The 14,910-nt window shown below is 34.5% G+C and overlaps 1 protein-coding gene across 1 annotated transcript; it reads right to left on the bottom strand.

Moving 5' to 3' along the window:
* Nucleotides 1–13,261: 13,261 nt before the first annotated feature.
* LOC108477840 (uncharacterized) lies at nucleotides 13,262–14,566 on the bottom strand. Its single transcript, XM_017780325.1, has 2 exons — nucleotides 13,780–14,566; nucleotides 13,262–13,662 (listed from the first exon to the last, which is right to left on the bottom strand). Exons 1-2 carry the CDS (start codon nucleotides 14,564–14,566, stop codon nucleotides 13,262–13,264), a joined length of 1,188 nt encoding a protein of 395 aa, XP_017635814.1.
* Nucleotides 14,567–14,910: the final 344 nt, after the last annotated feature.

A 14,910-nucleotide genomic window follows, 5' to 3' on the forward strand; every position in this document is an offset into this window, starting at 1 on the left:
TTTCACTCATGGATTCCCAATTTAGGATTTAAATCCCCAAAAATCCGATCAAACTCAACAAAACGAACAAGAAACTTTTTGGTTTCTCTCCTTCCAACGAAGCCTTAGACGGATCCCAAAAGGTTCAGAGGCCCTTTTAATGCCAAAAGAGGCCACCTACGATGGTGGTGAAGTAAGGTAAAACAAAGCTTAAACCTCTTTATTGTTTTTTTTTATGTTTTCTTCAAAAATAAAAATAAAATAAAATAACCACATTTTTGAACTCTGTTGTTTTTTTTTTTCCATTTATCTTCTGTAAAAAGTTAAATGTGTTTGCTAAGCTTTTATAGCCAAATTGATTACATATTTTGTCTTGTTTTTCTGTTTCTACTTTGTTTCTTTTTTCTTTACAGGTTGTGGTAGAGGGTTAACGGTGACTATGGGAATGTGTGCCCTTAGCCATTTCAGTGAAATGATGGCAGAGCGCTCAGGTTTCGAGGCGTGGGTGCCTTTGGGAGAAGTGCCCGCTGACGTGGCAATAAGCAGCGGCTGGAAGCCTTAGGGTGGCTAAGGTTTTCTAAAATGTTTAAGGTTTTGAGCTTTAGTTGATTGGGCTTTTAGGGTTTTGTATTGGTTTGGATCTGTAATTTGGGTTTTATTTATTTTATTTTTATTTTGTTTTTGTTTGGGTTTATGTATTGGGCCGGGAAAAATTGGGTTACTACAGCTACCCCTCTTTGCTCGTTACGGGAATGGAGCAAAGACTTTAAGAAAGATCAATTTTGTCTGGTCCTACTGAATCTTGACTTCTTTGGTACTCCTGTTTTTCAAGTAGCTTATCATTTCCATTCACTGGTTACTTTACTTTACCGCATCTACTTCACTGTAACTTTAGGAAGGCAAGATTTAGTATCATTGCTTCATATTGAGATAAGATTTGTTGTTATAGCTTTATACCAACCCACTGCAACTTCATGGGTATAGGAATTGTAGCTTCAACTTGCTCCACTGCAATTTTAGGAAGATAAGATTCGCTATTGTAGCTTCATTCAACCCCTTACAACTTCAAGGGTATAGAGTTTGTAGCTTTATCTTACTCCACTGTAACTTCCAGGATATAAGATTCGCTATGGTAGATTCAATTCGACCCACTGCAACTTCAGGGGTATAGGATTTGTAGCTTCAATCTGATTCACTGCAACTTTAGGGATATAGGAATTGTAGCTTCATCTTGCTCCACTGTAACTTCAGGGAGATAAGATTCGCTACTGTAGTTTCAATCAACCCACTGAAACTTCAGGGGTATAGAATTTGTAGCTTCATCTTGCTCCATTACAACTTTAAGGGTACAAAATTTGTAGCTTCATCTTGTTCCACTACAATTTCAGGGAGATAAGATTCCTTATGGTAGATTCAATCCGACCCATTGCAACATCAAGGGTATAGGATTTTTAGCTTTAATCTACTCCATTGCAACTTCAGGGGTGCAAGATTTGTAGATTAAATCTGTTCCACTGCAACTTTAAGGAGATAAGATTTGCTATGGTGATTTCAATCTAGCCCACTACAACTTTAGGGGTATAGGATTTGAGGTTTCACTGATCTGTTACAACGTTCTCTGGAGAATATGACCTGTAGAATCCATTTCATAGGCCTATAGTTATGCCAAGTGATTAGGATGTTATGATCAGAATGAATCAAATTCACCTAACTATAAATATATATTTATATAAATGATGTTTGTATGAATGCAGAATGTCATTTTTTAGAATGGTCCCCTTTTTAATGCCTGAGTTGACATTACACGTTTTTCGTCAAGGTTCTATCACTGATGTGTTACCATGCCTTCTAGTTCAGATCTAGTATCTTTGACAGGAAACCCAAAGAAGTAGTCATAATTTAGATTATTCGTTCTCAGATATTTCCAACCTTTAGATTTGGTTAGTTCTAACTAGTGGTCATGTTTCAATTCCTTGTACTATTTATAAACCTTTCAAAGCAATATGCATAAATAATTTTACTTGAATATTGTTAGTCCATTAATCGTTATTTCAGCGTAAAAATACTTGAAAAATGTTGTAACAATGGACAAGATTGAAATTTATTAGGAGCAAAGCTCGAAATGAAAAGATTAATCACAATACCAAACATCACTCGAAATGAAAAGATTAATCACAATACCAAACATTGTTAAAACACCAAGTGAGTGAAATGAAATTAGGTGCCCCAAATATTGCAGCATGAGCTTCTCTGCACTAATTTCTTGAATATCATTTTGAGCCTGATATGTGTTTAGGAGATCTAGAGTACTTTGTTGATGCCCCAATATGTAACGTTTCTCCTTCTGATAAGACACGACTACCATATGCCCAATCTTTGATCCAAATTTGAGTTGGCCTTTTGTAACACGCCTAACCCGTATCCGTTGTCGAAACAGGGTTTTGGGGCATTATTAGGATTTACATATCATTTAACAAAAATTTCAATTAAATACTTACCGATTCAATGCATCATATAAATAAACATATTACCGTTCAATCAATAGCTTGGCACTTGTCTAAGTATCAAACAACATAGTTAGTATACTTGTACATATTTCATATAATTTCAACATTGATATACCTATTTTCTCGACATATCACACTTGAGTTTAATAATAGTCTCAACTTACATAATTTCCTTGTATCAACATATCAAAGATAATCATATATGTACATGTCACGAAACATATTATTCTCTTACCGTTTCTTCATAAGCATATATCATTCATTTCGTTATATCAATATTTCGTGCACCATTATTTCCATATATCTTATGTATATTTATTTGGTAATAGTTCATATTAAACTTAACATAAATTAAATTCCATGTACCTATATTTATTTCATTTATCTATCTTCTTAATTATTTCATACAACTATTTTGTACATATATTTCCATATAACCATTCATCATCTGATAAATATTACCTGAATATCAATTATTCAACAGATGTCATAGCGTCTTCCATCCACAGTCTTATTTATCTTCGACATGATGCCATAATGTCTTTCAACTATGGTCTTACTCATTTTCTGTCATGTTGCCATGGTATCTTTCAACCATGGTCTTGTTCATTTCATGTTACATTGCCATGGTATCTTTCAACCATGGTCTTCTTCATTTTCGTGATGTTGCCATGGTATCTTTCAACCATTGTCTTATTTTTTTCATGTCACGTTGCCATGGTATCTTTCAACCATGGTCTTACACATTTCATATCATATTGCCATGGTATCTTTCAACCATGGTCTTACACATTTCATATCATATTGCCATGGTATCTTTCAACCATGGTCTTACACATTTCATATCATATTGCCATGGTATCTTTCAACCATGGTCTTACACATTTCATTTCAGAAGCACACTCTCGCGAACCTCATCCCTATAGCGGGATTACCAGTCCAGGCTAAATCCTCTATAATATAAACTCATAGAGTATTGTCGGGATTGCCAGTGTAGCGACGTAAAAATTTCGCTTTGGTCGTTAGTTGAGGCGATTATTTGAAAATTTGAAAATAGAATTTCAGTTTTAAAAAGAAAATGAGTCGCCACCGACCATTTTTCTAGGTGTGATCGGACACTTAATAAACCTTCTTTTTTAGAAAAGAAAATTTATTCTTGAACAAAATGAAGGCCGAACTTGGGTCTATGCGAAAATCCAGAGAAAAATAGGGTTCGGGAGTCGGTTACGCACGAGGAAGGTATTAGCACCCTCGCGACGCCCAAGATTGGTATCTTGTTAAACACGTGTTGTCATAATTCTCAAAATACAAGTTTAATTTAATACTTAGTTGCGATTCGATTAAAATACGAGAATTTGAAATTTTTGGTTTTTTAGAAGGACGTCTCATTTTTAACACGAGCCAATGATATCCACCCAACATAGCAATGAAATCAGCGACTTAGTGTTGAAATCGGTACGTTGCCTTATTTATTTTTTGGAATTGATTAAAAACATAAAAAAATATCATTTACGATAGGAAATTATAAACAATGCAAGTGATGATACAATTAATGAAAACATTAAAATATAATATTAGCATAAAAATAACAATATTATTCACAATGAAGAAAATAATAAAAATAATGTTCTAATAAAATAATAAAAGAAATAGTATTTGTAGTAATGGTAAAAATACTAATATGCACATGAAGAATACACACGATATATGTATGTTAATGATGATGATAATGATAATGATAATAAAAATAACAAATATTATGTAATATGTGTAAACAAACTTATAATTTAAGTAAAAATGATAAAATAATAATGGAATAAATATAGACAAGTATTATATGAAACAAAACAATGATACAAGATAATAGAAAATTTTCAAAGTTTAAAATTGCATAAAAGTGTAATCGAATAAATAATGAAATAATAAAATAGAATTAATGAATCATATAAAAACGTAAATATATAAAAGAAAAGCTATAATAATAATTATAATAAAACTAATAATAATAAATATAACAATAGTAATATTAGTGATAAAAATAATAGCTATAAAATAAACATAATAACCATGACAATAAAGAATAATAGTAATAATAATAATAATGAAAATAAAAGTAATATTAATAATACATTATATTATGATAGTAAAGTAATAACAATAGTGATAATGATAATAATAATTAATAAGTTAAATTAATTAGTAATAAAGTAATAAATAAATAAACATGAAAAGGAAAGTGTATAATATAATAATAATGTTAAAATAAGGTAATTAAAATATTACTATATAAATACATATATATATGCATATATAATAAAAATATATACTAATATTAATAATAATAATAATAATAGTAATACTATTGAAATCCAAAAGCAAATATAATAAGAATATTAAAATAAAGTAATAAAGAATAATACTATATATAAATATATACATATGCATACATATATATAATAAAAATACACACTAATATTAATAATAAAATGATAATAGTAATAATATTAAAATACAAAAAGCAAATGTAGTATAATAAAATATTTAAATAAAGTAATAAAAAATAATACTATGTATAAAATATATTCATATACATATACATATATAATAAAAATACACACTAATATTAATAATAATAATAATGATAATAGTAATAATATTAAAATACAAAAGCAAATGTAGTATAATAAAATATTAAAATAAAGTAATAATAAAAAATAATACTATGTATAAAAATATATACATATACATATATAATAATAAAATACACTAATATATAATACTAATACTAATACATTAATAAAAATAACAAGAATATGTTAATAATAATAAATTAATGAATTAAAAATAAAATGAATAAATAAATACACAAAAATAAAATATAATTGTAATAGTAATATTAACAAAATAATAATATTAAAATACAAAAGCAAATGTAGTATAATAAAAATATTAAAATAAAGTAATAATAAAAAATAATACTATGTATAAAAATATATACATATACATATATAATAAAAAATACACTAATATATAATACTAATACTAATACATTAATAAAAATAATAAGAATATGTTAATAATAATAAATTAATGAATTAAAAATAAAATGAATAAATAAATACACAAAAATAAAATATATTTGTAATAGTAATATTAACAAAATAATAATAATAATAATAATAATAATAATAATAATAAATAAATAAATAATAATAAATAATAATAATAATAAGTTCAAGTAATAATAATATATGTTAATTTAATACATAATATGGAAAATAACAAAAAAGGAGTAAATTAAATCTACAATGAAAGTTCAAATAATTTGCAAATAAATAAAGAAGAAAAGACCAAATTGAACACGCTAACAATAAAGAGGGATCGAAACCGAAAATGACCCTCCCTCTAAAATGCACAGCATTGGGTACGACTCAATTGAAGTCCAGGTACAAATTCGGGGCAACATTGAAAACAAAAAAATACTTGATTGCAAAGTAATAAAAAAGCGGAAGGGCTAAAAGCGCAATTAGCCCTTCCGTTAAAAAACACGCGGATCCTAGGCGGGTCGGGTCGGGTCGATCCGGTCTAACCCCAAAACGACGTCATTTTGGGGGCTATAAAAGGCCAAAAAAATTTACAAAAAAATCATTTCTTCTTTGTTTCAAAAATTTTTTTTTCCTTTCTCCTTCATTTCTCTCTCTAGCCAAGGCCAGAATCTGGCGAGGGGAACCACCGTTGACCGCTGCCACAGGCCACCGCCGGCCACCGTAAAAATTAAAAAAGGTATTTTTTTGTTTCTTTTTTTTTTGCTTAATAATATGTATGTATTTAAATATAGATTTGCAATGTAAAAAGGGTACAAAAAAAAAAACCAGATTCTAAAAAATGAATCACCTTTGGTTTTCAATCTCAATTTTTGGCACTTAGATCCTTTGATTTGGTATTGTGCTTCTGATTTGGTGTTTCCCTAGTCACTGTTTTTGTGTTTGAAATTATAATATATGTATTGAAACTGCCGAATCCTTTACAATATTTTTGTTTGGCTTTTTATAGCCACTTTACATCCATTTTTTTTAACATTTGCTGTCTTTTCTTCTCTGATTTTGCAGGTGCAAGTGGCGGTGGAGCAGGTGGCGATGGGTGGTGGTGGCAGACCTAGGTGCGGAGCACTTAGGTGTTAGGGTGCTAGGGTTTTTTTTGTTTAGTTTAGGTATCGGGCTTTTTGGGCCGCTAGGGTTTTTTATTTTGGACCATTAGTTTGGGTTTGGTTTTGGTTTTGGGCTGATGTAATTGGGTGGGTAGTTGGGTTAGTTTAGTGGGTATTGGGGTTAAATTTAGGTTTAGTTGGTGTGGGTTTTATGGGGTCAAAATTGGCCTACAACAGCTGCCCCTCTTTGCTCATTATCGTGTAATGAGAATGGAGCAAAGACTTTAAAGAGGGCCAATTTTGCTCGTTCTCTCCGAGTCTTGACTTCTTTGGTGCTCCTCTTCTTCCTGTAGCTTCGTTCAGCCGACTGTATCTTGTTGTTTTGATCTGCTTCATGCAACTTCAGAGGTATAGGACTTATTGCTTTAATCTGCTCGCTTCTTCAGGGGTATGAGGTTCATAGTTTCGATCTGCTTCACTGCTCTACTACAACTTCAAGGTTCCGCTACAACTTCATGGAGATCAGACTTGTAATTTCAACCTGCTCCACTGCAACTTCAGGGAAACAAAATCTATATATTTGATTAGCTCTAATCTTTATTCTTTATAAAAACAAACATCGAAAATAGCTCGGTATACAAACTGACGTTCAACTCACCTCTCGGATTATGAGTTAATTTTTGAAAAAAGTAAAGAATTGAAGATACCTCAGTGTGACCTGAGGCTTAACTCAACTCTAACAATATGAGTTGATTTTTTTTTTTGAAAACAGAGACTAAAAGGCTCAACTCACTTCTCGCAATATGAGTCGATTTTTAGCGAATAGAAACTAAAAATACCTCAGCGTGTGACCCGAGGCTCAACTCACCTCTCGTAATATGAGTTGATTTTTTTGAAGCATAAATTGAAGACACCTCAGCGTATGGCCCGAGGGTCAACTCACCTCTCGTAATATGAGTTGATTTTCTTGAAAAGCAGAAATTAAAAAATAGAAATTGAATATATCTCGGCATGTGGCCCGAGGGTCAACTCACCTCTCACAATATGAGTTGATTTTTTTGAAAAACTGAAATTGAAAATACCTCGGCGCGTGACCCGAGGCTCAACTCGTCTCTCGCAATATGAGTTGATTTTTTTGAAAAATAGAAATAAAAATATCAAGATACCAAAACATATCATCTGGTGGAACTTCAGGTGTCTTTTTCCTTGATCCAGTATAAATATCATCAAAACTCTCGCCCTGCTAGAGTACCTGTATACGTCATGCATGATGTTATCATGATATACACATGCTTGTCTTAAATACCTGTATGCCTACATGATTATGCTATGCACCTTGGATTTGTTTGTCACATATCTCTTTTCGTCACGATTTTTGTGATGATCTGCATTCGTTGCTTCAATTCTTGACTTTCTCTTCAGGCTTTGTACCCATTCTCCAGCTTTACGAGTAATCTGTGTTTCTCAGATATCACTCTTTTGCCCCCTGTTGAACTTTGTCCTTGCTTTGAGGCCTCGTACTTATCTAATTCTCATCCGGGTAATAATAAACATTTCTTTTGTTTAGAGTATGTCATTCTACTATTTATCATTCAAATAAACCATACAATGGGATGCATAAAAATGGTCAGGTAGGTATAAAAGAGGTACTTCACATTTATTTATTTCGAAGGTAACAAACAAAAAGGTTAACCAAGGATAGTAAAAAAGGTGTCATAAAGAAAAGGGGATCGCATTCAGTAAATACAAATGCTCTAGATATTCAACGCATGATCTCTTTCATGTTACTTAATCAAGAATCTTTTCGAGCATGGCTTCTTACGTAGAAGATTTCGAGCTTTCAGAGATGCTTCAAATACTATAGTCTTGCCGTTTGACCCACCGTTCAAATCGCCTTATTCTTTAAGCCCAGGTTTACTTCATTAGGACGCCCTCTCATGTTTTCATCCTAATCCTTTTTGTTCATCAAGACGCCCTTTTTCAGGTTTTCAGCTTGATCTATTTTTTTTTATGATATTTTTTTAGGCATAATATTTATTTACAGTATCTGAGTTCACTGGGTTAGGTAACTCTTTCCCATCCATCTCAGTGAGAATCAAAGCTCCACCTGAGAAAGCCTTCTTTACGACATATGGTCCTTACCAATTTGGTGCCCATTTTCATCGGAAGTCTTTTTGTATTGGGAGAATTTTTCTCAACATGAGTTCTCCTTCGTGGAATTCTCTTGCCTGTACTTTCTTGTCATGGGCCGCGATCATTCTCTTCTAGTACATCTGTCCATGATAGATTACCTTCAAACGTTTTTCTTTGATAAGGTTTAATTGGTCATATCGAGCTCGAACCCATTTTGCTTCCTCTAGTTTCGACTCCATTAAGGCTCGTAGAGTGGGATCTCAACTTCGATGGGTAGCACAGCTTCCATTCCATAGACCAAAGAGAAAGGAGTTGGTAGATGTCCGTACAGATGTGCGATATGCATACAAAGCGAATGGTAGCTTCTCGTGCCAGTCTTTATATGTCTCAGTCATTTTCCCAATAATCTTCTTAATATTCTTGTTGGCTGCTTCAACTGCTCCATTTATTTTCGGGCGATAGGGTGAGGAGTTATGATGCCTTATTTGAAATTGTTCACACACTTCTTTCATCATCTTGTTGTTCAAATTTAAGGTGTTATCTAAAATGATTCTTTCAAGCAAACCATATCGACAAATGATTTCCTTTTTTAAGAACTTGTAAACTACAGTCTTCGTCATATTAGCAAATGAAGCGACTTTTATCCATTTCGTGAAGTAATATATCACTACAAAAATGAATCAGTGTCCATTAGAAGCTTTTGGGGAAATTGGCCCTATAACATCCATGCCCCACATAGAAAAAGGCCACGGAGAAGTCATGACATGAAGGGGCGAAGGGGCTGTATGAATTTTATCACCGTAAATTTGACATTTGTGGCACTTTTGTGCATAACTAATACAGTTGCTTTCTATCGTCAGCCAATAGTAATCGAGTCTCATAATCTTCCTAGCCATGGTGAAACCATTGGCATGCGTCTCACAAATTCCTTCATGTATACCTTCAAGTATTTTTCTAGCTTCAACATCATTCACGCATCTCAAGAGCACTTGATATTTCCCTATTTTGTACATGATGTCCTCATCAAGAGCAAATATCGCTGCCATTCTTCTGATTGTTCTTTTGTCGTTCTCATTTGCTTGTTCGGGATACCTTTGATTCTTGATATATTCTAAGATATCATGGAACCATGGCCGTCCATCTGTCTCTTTTTCAATGCTAAAACAATGTGCAGGGACCTCGTATATGCTCATTTAGAGAGGCATTATTTTTGTTTCTCTATTTGCTTTGAACATTGAAGCCAAAGTGGCTAGGGCATCGGCCAATTAGTTTTCTTCTCGTGGGAAGTAATTAAAAGTTATTTCTTTGAATTCTTTAATTAGTCCTGCCACTAGATCACTATATTTAACTAATTTCGAATCTCTCACTTCCCAATCTCCACGGATTTGGTATATCACCAACGCTGAGTCCCCAAACACTTCTAAGATTTCGACGTTTCGTTCAATAGCTGCACGAAGTCCCACGATACAGGCCTCATATTCCTCTATGTTATTGGTACAGAAGAAATTCAGCCTGGTAGTGAAGGGATAATGGTTCTTTTCTTGTGATACTAAGACTTTTCCAATCCCATGCCCCAATGAATTCAATGCACCATCAAAGCTCATCTTCCATGACTTCTTTTTGGATGACTCACATTCTTTTCCCGTAATACACATTAAGTCTTCATCTGGGAAATTAAATCTCAATGGCTTGTATTCTTCTGTTGTTCGAGTTGCTAAGAAATCAGCATTACAGTCCCTTTTATCGACTTTTGACTCACATAGACGATGTCGTATTCTGATAGTAGGATCTGCCATCTTGCCATCTTCCTGAGAGTTCAGGTGATTCTATCATGTACTTTATTGGGTCCAACTTTGAAATTAACCATGTCGTATGATATAACATATATTGCCTGAGCCTCCGAACTACCCAAACTAAAGCGCAACAGAATTTTTCAATTGCCGAGTACTTTGCCTAGTATTTTGCCTCATACTCTGTAAACTTTTTGCTAAGATAGTAAATCGCTTTTTCTCTTTTCCCTGACTCATCATGTTGCCCCAGTACGCAACCCATTGAATTTTCGAACACAGTCAGATACAATATTAACGGTCTTCCTAGAGTTGGCGGTACTAGCACCGGGGGACTAGACAAATACTGTTTAATATTGTCAAAAGCCACTTAGCACTCTTCATTCCATTCTCCAGAATTATGTTTTGGAAGGAGTCAAAAAATTGAGTCACACTGGTAGGTAAGTTGAGCAATGAACCGAGCGATGTAGTTCAACCTCTCTAAAAATCCTCTGACTTCTTTTTGCGTGCGCGGAGGTGGTAGTTCTTGTATGGCTTTAGCTGGAGCTTTCTCAGTCTTTCGAACAACTTCCTGAGGTTCCCAACATGCTCTCTTTCCCCTTTGGATTTGGCGATCATATCATCGTCGTAGACTTCTATTTCTTTGTGCATCATGTCATGAAACAACATCACCATGGCCCTTTGATATGTTGCCCTAGCGTTCTTTAATCAGAACGGCATCACCTTATAACAGAATATTCTCCATATCGTTATGAAAGTAGTTTTCTCCATATCCTCAGAAGCCATTTTCATCTGATTATAACCCGATAATCTATCCATGAACGAAAACAATGAATGTTTGGCTGTGTTATCCACCAATGTATCGATGTGTGGCAAAGAAAAATTATCTTTAGGACTTGCTCGATTCAGATCGCTATAATCCACACACATTCGTACCTTGCTATCTTTCTTTGGTACTGGGACTATGTTAGCTACCCATTGTGGATATTTAGAGACTTGTAGGAAGCCAGTATCGAATTGTTTCTTGACTTCTTCTTTCATCTTTAACAGCATTTCAGGTCTCATTTGTCTTAGCTTCTGTTGAATGGGTTTTCGTTCTGGTTTCAGTGGGAGTCTATGGGTCATTATATACTCATCCAATCCTAGCATGTCCTGACACGACCATGCAAATACATCTTTTTACTCATGAAGCAAAGCGATCAAATCATGTTTGGTGTTGTCTGGAATGGAGGTCCCAATCTTCACTTCTTGCCTCTTTTCTTCATTTCCCAATTTTACTATCTCAATAGATTTTTGATGAGGTAGAATCTATTTATCTTCTTATTCTACCATTCTTAGTAAGTCAGTATACGAGACATAGTCTTCAACCATGACAAAATGCATCTCTATTAATGTTTATTTAAATGATAAAGAGCAAATCATAAGCTCTTACAAAAGAATCCCTACTATTACTTAGAGACACACAAAAAGAAGAGTGTTAACATTGAGCATTACTCTGGAGAAGACTTAGAAACTACAAGGAGATCCGCAGCAGTCCAATTGTTCAAAACAAATCCAGGAAGACAATGGCGTATCATTGAAACATCTTTAATTGCATCATTTCCTTTGTCAATGACATTTATACTGAAATTCTGAAGACCCCTTTCAGTTAATAACAACATACTTCGTGGATTATCTTCCCCGGGGTATATCATTCCTGTAGATGTAAATGTTTTTGACAAAGGAGGGTATGTTATGGGCTCCCATTCTAATTCTCGGCCTAAGGCTCTTGCAATCCACCTTTTTCGATCTTTTTGCAACTATTTTCTTCTTTCTCGCATATCTGGTTCGAACCCTAAACCATATCGAGCCTTATGAGGCACTGGTTATAGAGCTCTCACTATCCCTTGCTGATATATTCCCAAACCTTTCCTCGTTCGGGCTCCATTTCCCACAGTTAGCTTAATTCCCATCTTGGTATTCCTTGATAGCTTAGGCATGGGAATTTTATTTTCTTCAGCAACGAATGTAGCATTGATGAATTCAAAGGAACGGAAGGAACATTCTACTGCATCCTTGCTTACTTCAAGGTATGGTGTATCAGCAGAGATAGATGCGACAATGTCTTCCTCACCCACAACAGTGACCAAGAGACCATCCATGATAAACTTCACTTTTTGATGGAGAAATGAAGGAACTGCCCCAGCAAAGTGGATCCAATGCCTTCCTAAATGGCAATTATACAAAGACGTGATGTCCATGACCTGAAACTCAATGTCATATATATAGGGGCCCACTTCTAGAGGAATTTCAATTTTTCCCATGACTTCTCGTCTTGTCCCATCGAATACTCTTACTGTAGAGTGACAAGGCCTCAGATAAGATAAATCAATTGGAATTCTAGAAAGCGTAGCCAAAGGCATGACATTGAGTGCTGACTCGTTATCAATGAACACATTCGATATTATATAACCCTTGCAACAGGTTGTGATATGTAATGCTTTTACGGATCCCCTACCATTTGGCGATATTTCATCATCACTAAAAGAAATAAAATTATCTGTGTTCAGGTTATTTACCCACCTATCAAGCTTTTCGATAGATATATTGCTTGCCACGTAAGCTTGATTTAATACTTTCAACAAAGCATTCCAATGTGGTTCTGAATTTAACAGTATGGATAATACCGAGATTCGTACTGGTTGTTTGCTTAACTGTTCCACGACGTTCTATTCATTATGCTTGATGAACTTTAAGAATTCATGTGCTTCCTCTTCATTCACAGGCCTTTTAACTTCTTGTTCAGATGAATTTTCAAGTTCAACCTTGGCCTTATGCATTGGTGCCTTTCCTTTCTGCTTCAAGTCATTAGTCTTCTTCATTGGTTCGACCGCTTTAGAATAACACCTCCCGCTGCGGGTGAAGTGCCCTACTTCACTAACATTTCCGGTCGTGATTTTGGATTTTTCACCTTCAGGTATGATAATGTTGACATCATATTTCCATAGTACTGCCTTGTTGTCTTTGTAAGGGAAAGGAGATGGAACTTCAATTATCATCTTTGGTTTCACTTGCTCCTTTTTTGCATCGTAATAAATCACCAATGGTCGATCAACACTATAAGGGAAACCTGATGATTGATTATCAGAAGTGCATACTTCTCATTCATCGGCCTCTTTCATTTTGTTAAAGATCTCGACTTTCTTATTGTTCATCATGTCTTGAAGTAGTTTTTTGAATCTTTCACAAGACTGGATGTCATGCCCCTCGATCCCATGAAAATCACCAAAATATTGACTTTTTGTATTTCCTTCTTTGAAAATTCTGTTGGGATGACAGAACAGCCCCTTTTCAACCATTACCTCCCAGATCTTTCGCAGCAGTGTCTTTATTTCAGAAACACAACTTTTGGCACGCCACCTATCTTCTTTTGTCACAGCGCTCACGTTCCCTTCAGTGTGGTTAGGGAGTAGATTTCCAGTCGTATTGCCTGCACCATCAAATCGTAGAATGCCTGCATCAATAAGACCTTGAACCCTCCTTTTAAAGGCCAAACAATTTTCTGTAGAATGCCATTGGTTTCCGGCATGGTACATGCAACTAGCATTAGGACCATACCATTTTGGGTATGGAAACTTCAGGGGTGCCATATAATGTGGGGATATTAATTGCTTTTCCAAAAGTTTTGGGTATAGCTCTCCGTATAACACGAGGATAGGGGTGAATTGAGGTTTTTCAGAATTGGGTTTTGTCAGTCTTTGTTCATTTTTGGGTTGGTTTTGAGCCGGCCTGGTATTTGGTAGGAACATGGCAAATGGTCTTTGGTTATCTGTGGCGTAGACGGGGTAAAGAGGAGGTGCTTGATAGTAAGGGTTTTGGGGAGGATAATAGAAGTTTGGAAGCGGGTGATATCGAGGTCGTGGTTGGGTTGGGTAAAGATTAGAAGTATGGTGGCTCCCAATTCCCACCATATTAGTTTCTGCCTCTTTTTTCTTTACAGGTGCTGCCCTTTTCGAGCTCTCGGAACCTTTCATCCTTCCACTTTTGATGGCATTTTCTATAAGCTCCCCAAATATTACAATATCTGCGAAGTTTTTTGTGGCACTTCCTACCAACTTATCATAAAATGGTGCTTTCAAAGTGTTGATGAAGATGACCGTTATTTCTGTTTTAGTCAATAGGGGTTCTATTTGAGCCGAGATGTTCCTTCACCTTTACGCATATTGCCTAAAAGTCTCCATCGGCTTCTTTTCCATCATCTGCAGAGTTAGCCAATCAGGCACCATGTCAGATACATGCTTGTATTGTTCACAAAATACTGATGCCAAGTCTTTTCATGATCGGATCCTTTCTCTACTGAGTTGATTATACCATCGAA

The sequence above is a fragment of the Gossypium arboreum genome, chromosome 12 (assembly GCF_025698485.1).
Source record: "Gossypium arboreum isolate Shixiya-1 chromosome 12, ASM2569848v2, whole genome shotgun sequence".
Lineage (NCBI taxonomy): Eukaryota > Viridiplantae > Streptophyta > Magnoliopsida > Malvales > Malvaceae > Gossypium > Gossypium arboreum.

Excerpts from the sequence above, each read along its gene's own strand:
- LOC108477840 (XM_017780325.1), bottom strand. The coding sequence starts at position 14,566 with ATGAAAGGTTCCGAGAGCTCGAAAAGGGCAGCACCTGTAAAGAAAAAA. Across the intron at positions 13,663-13,779 it reads GGGGCATGACATCCAGTCTT|GTTTCCCTTATAGTGTTGAT; the intron begins GTGAAAGATTCA and ends ATCAATCATCAG.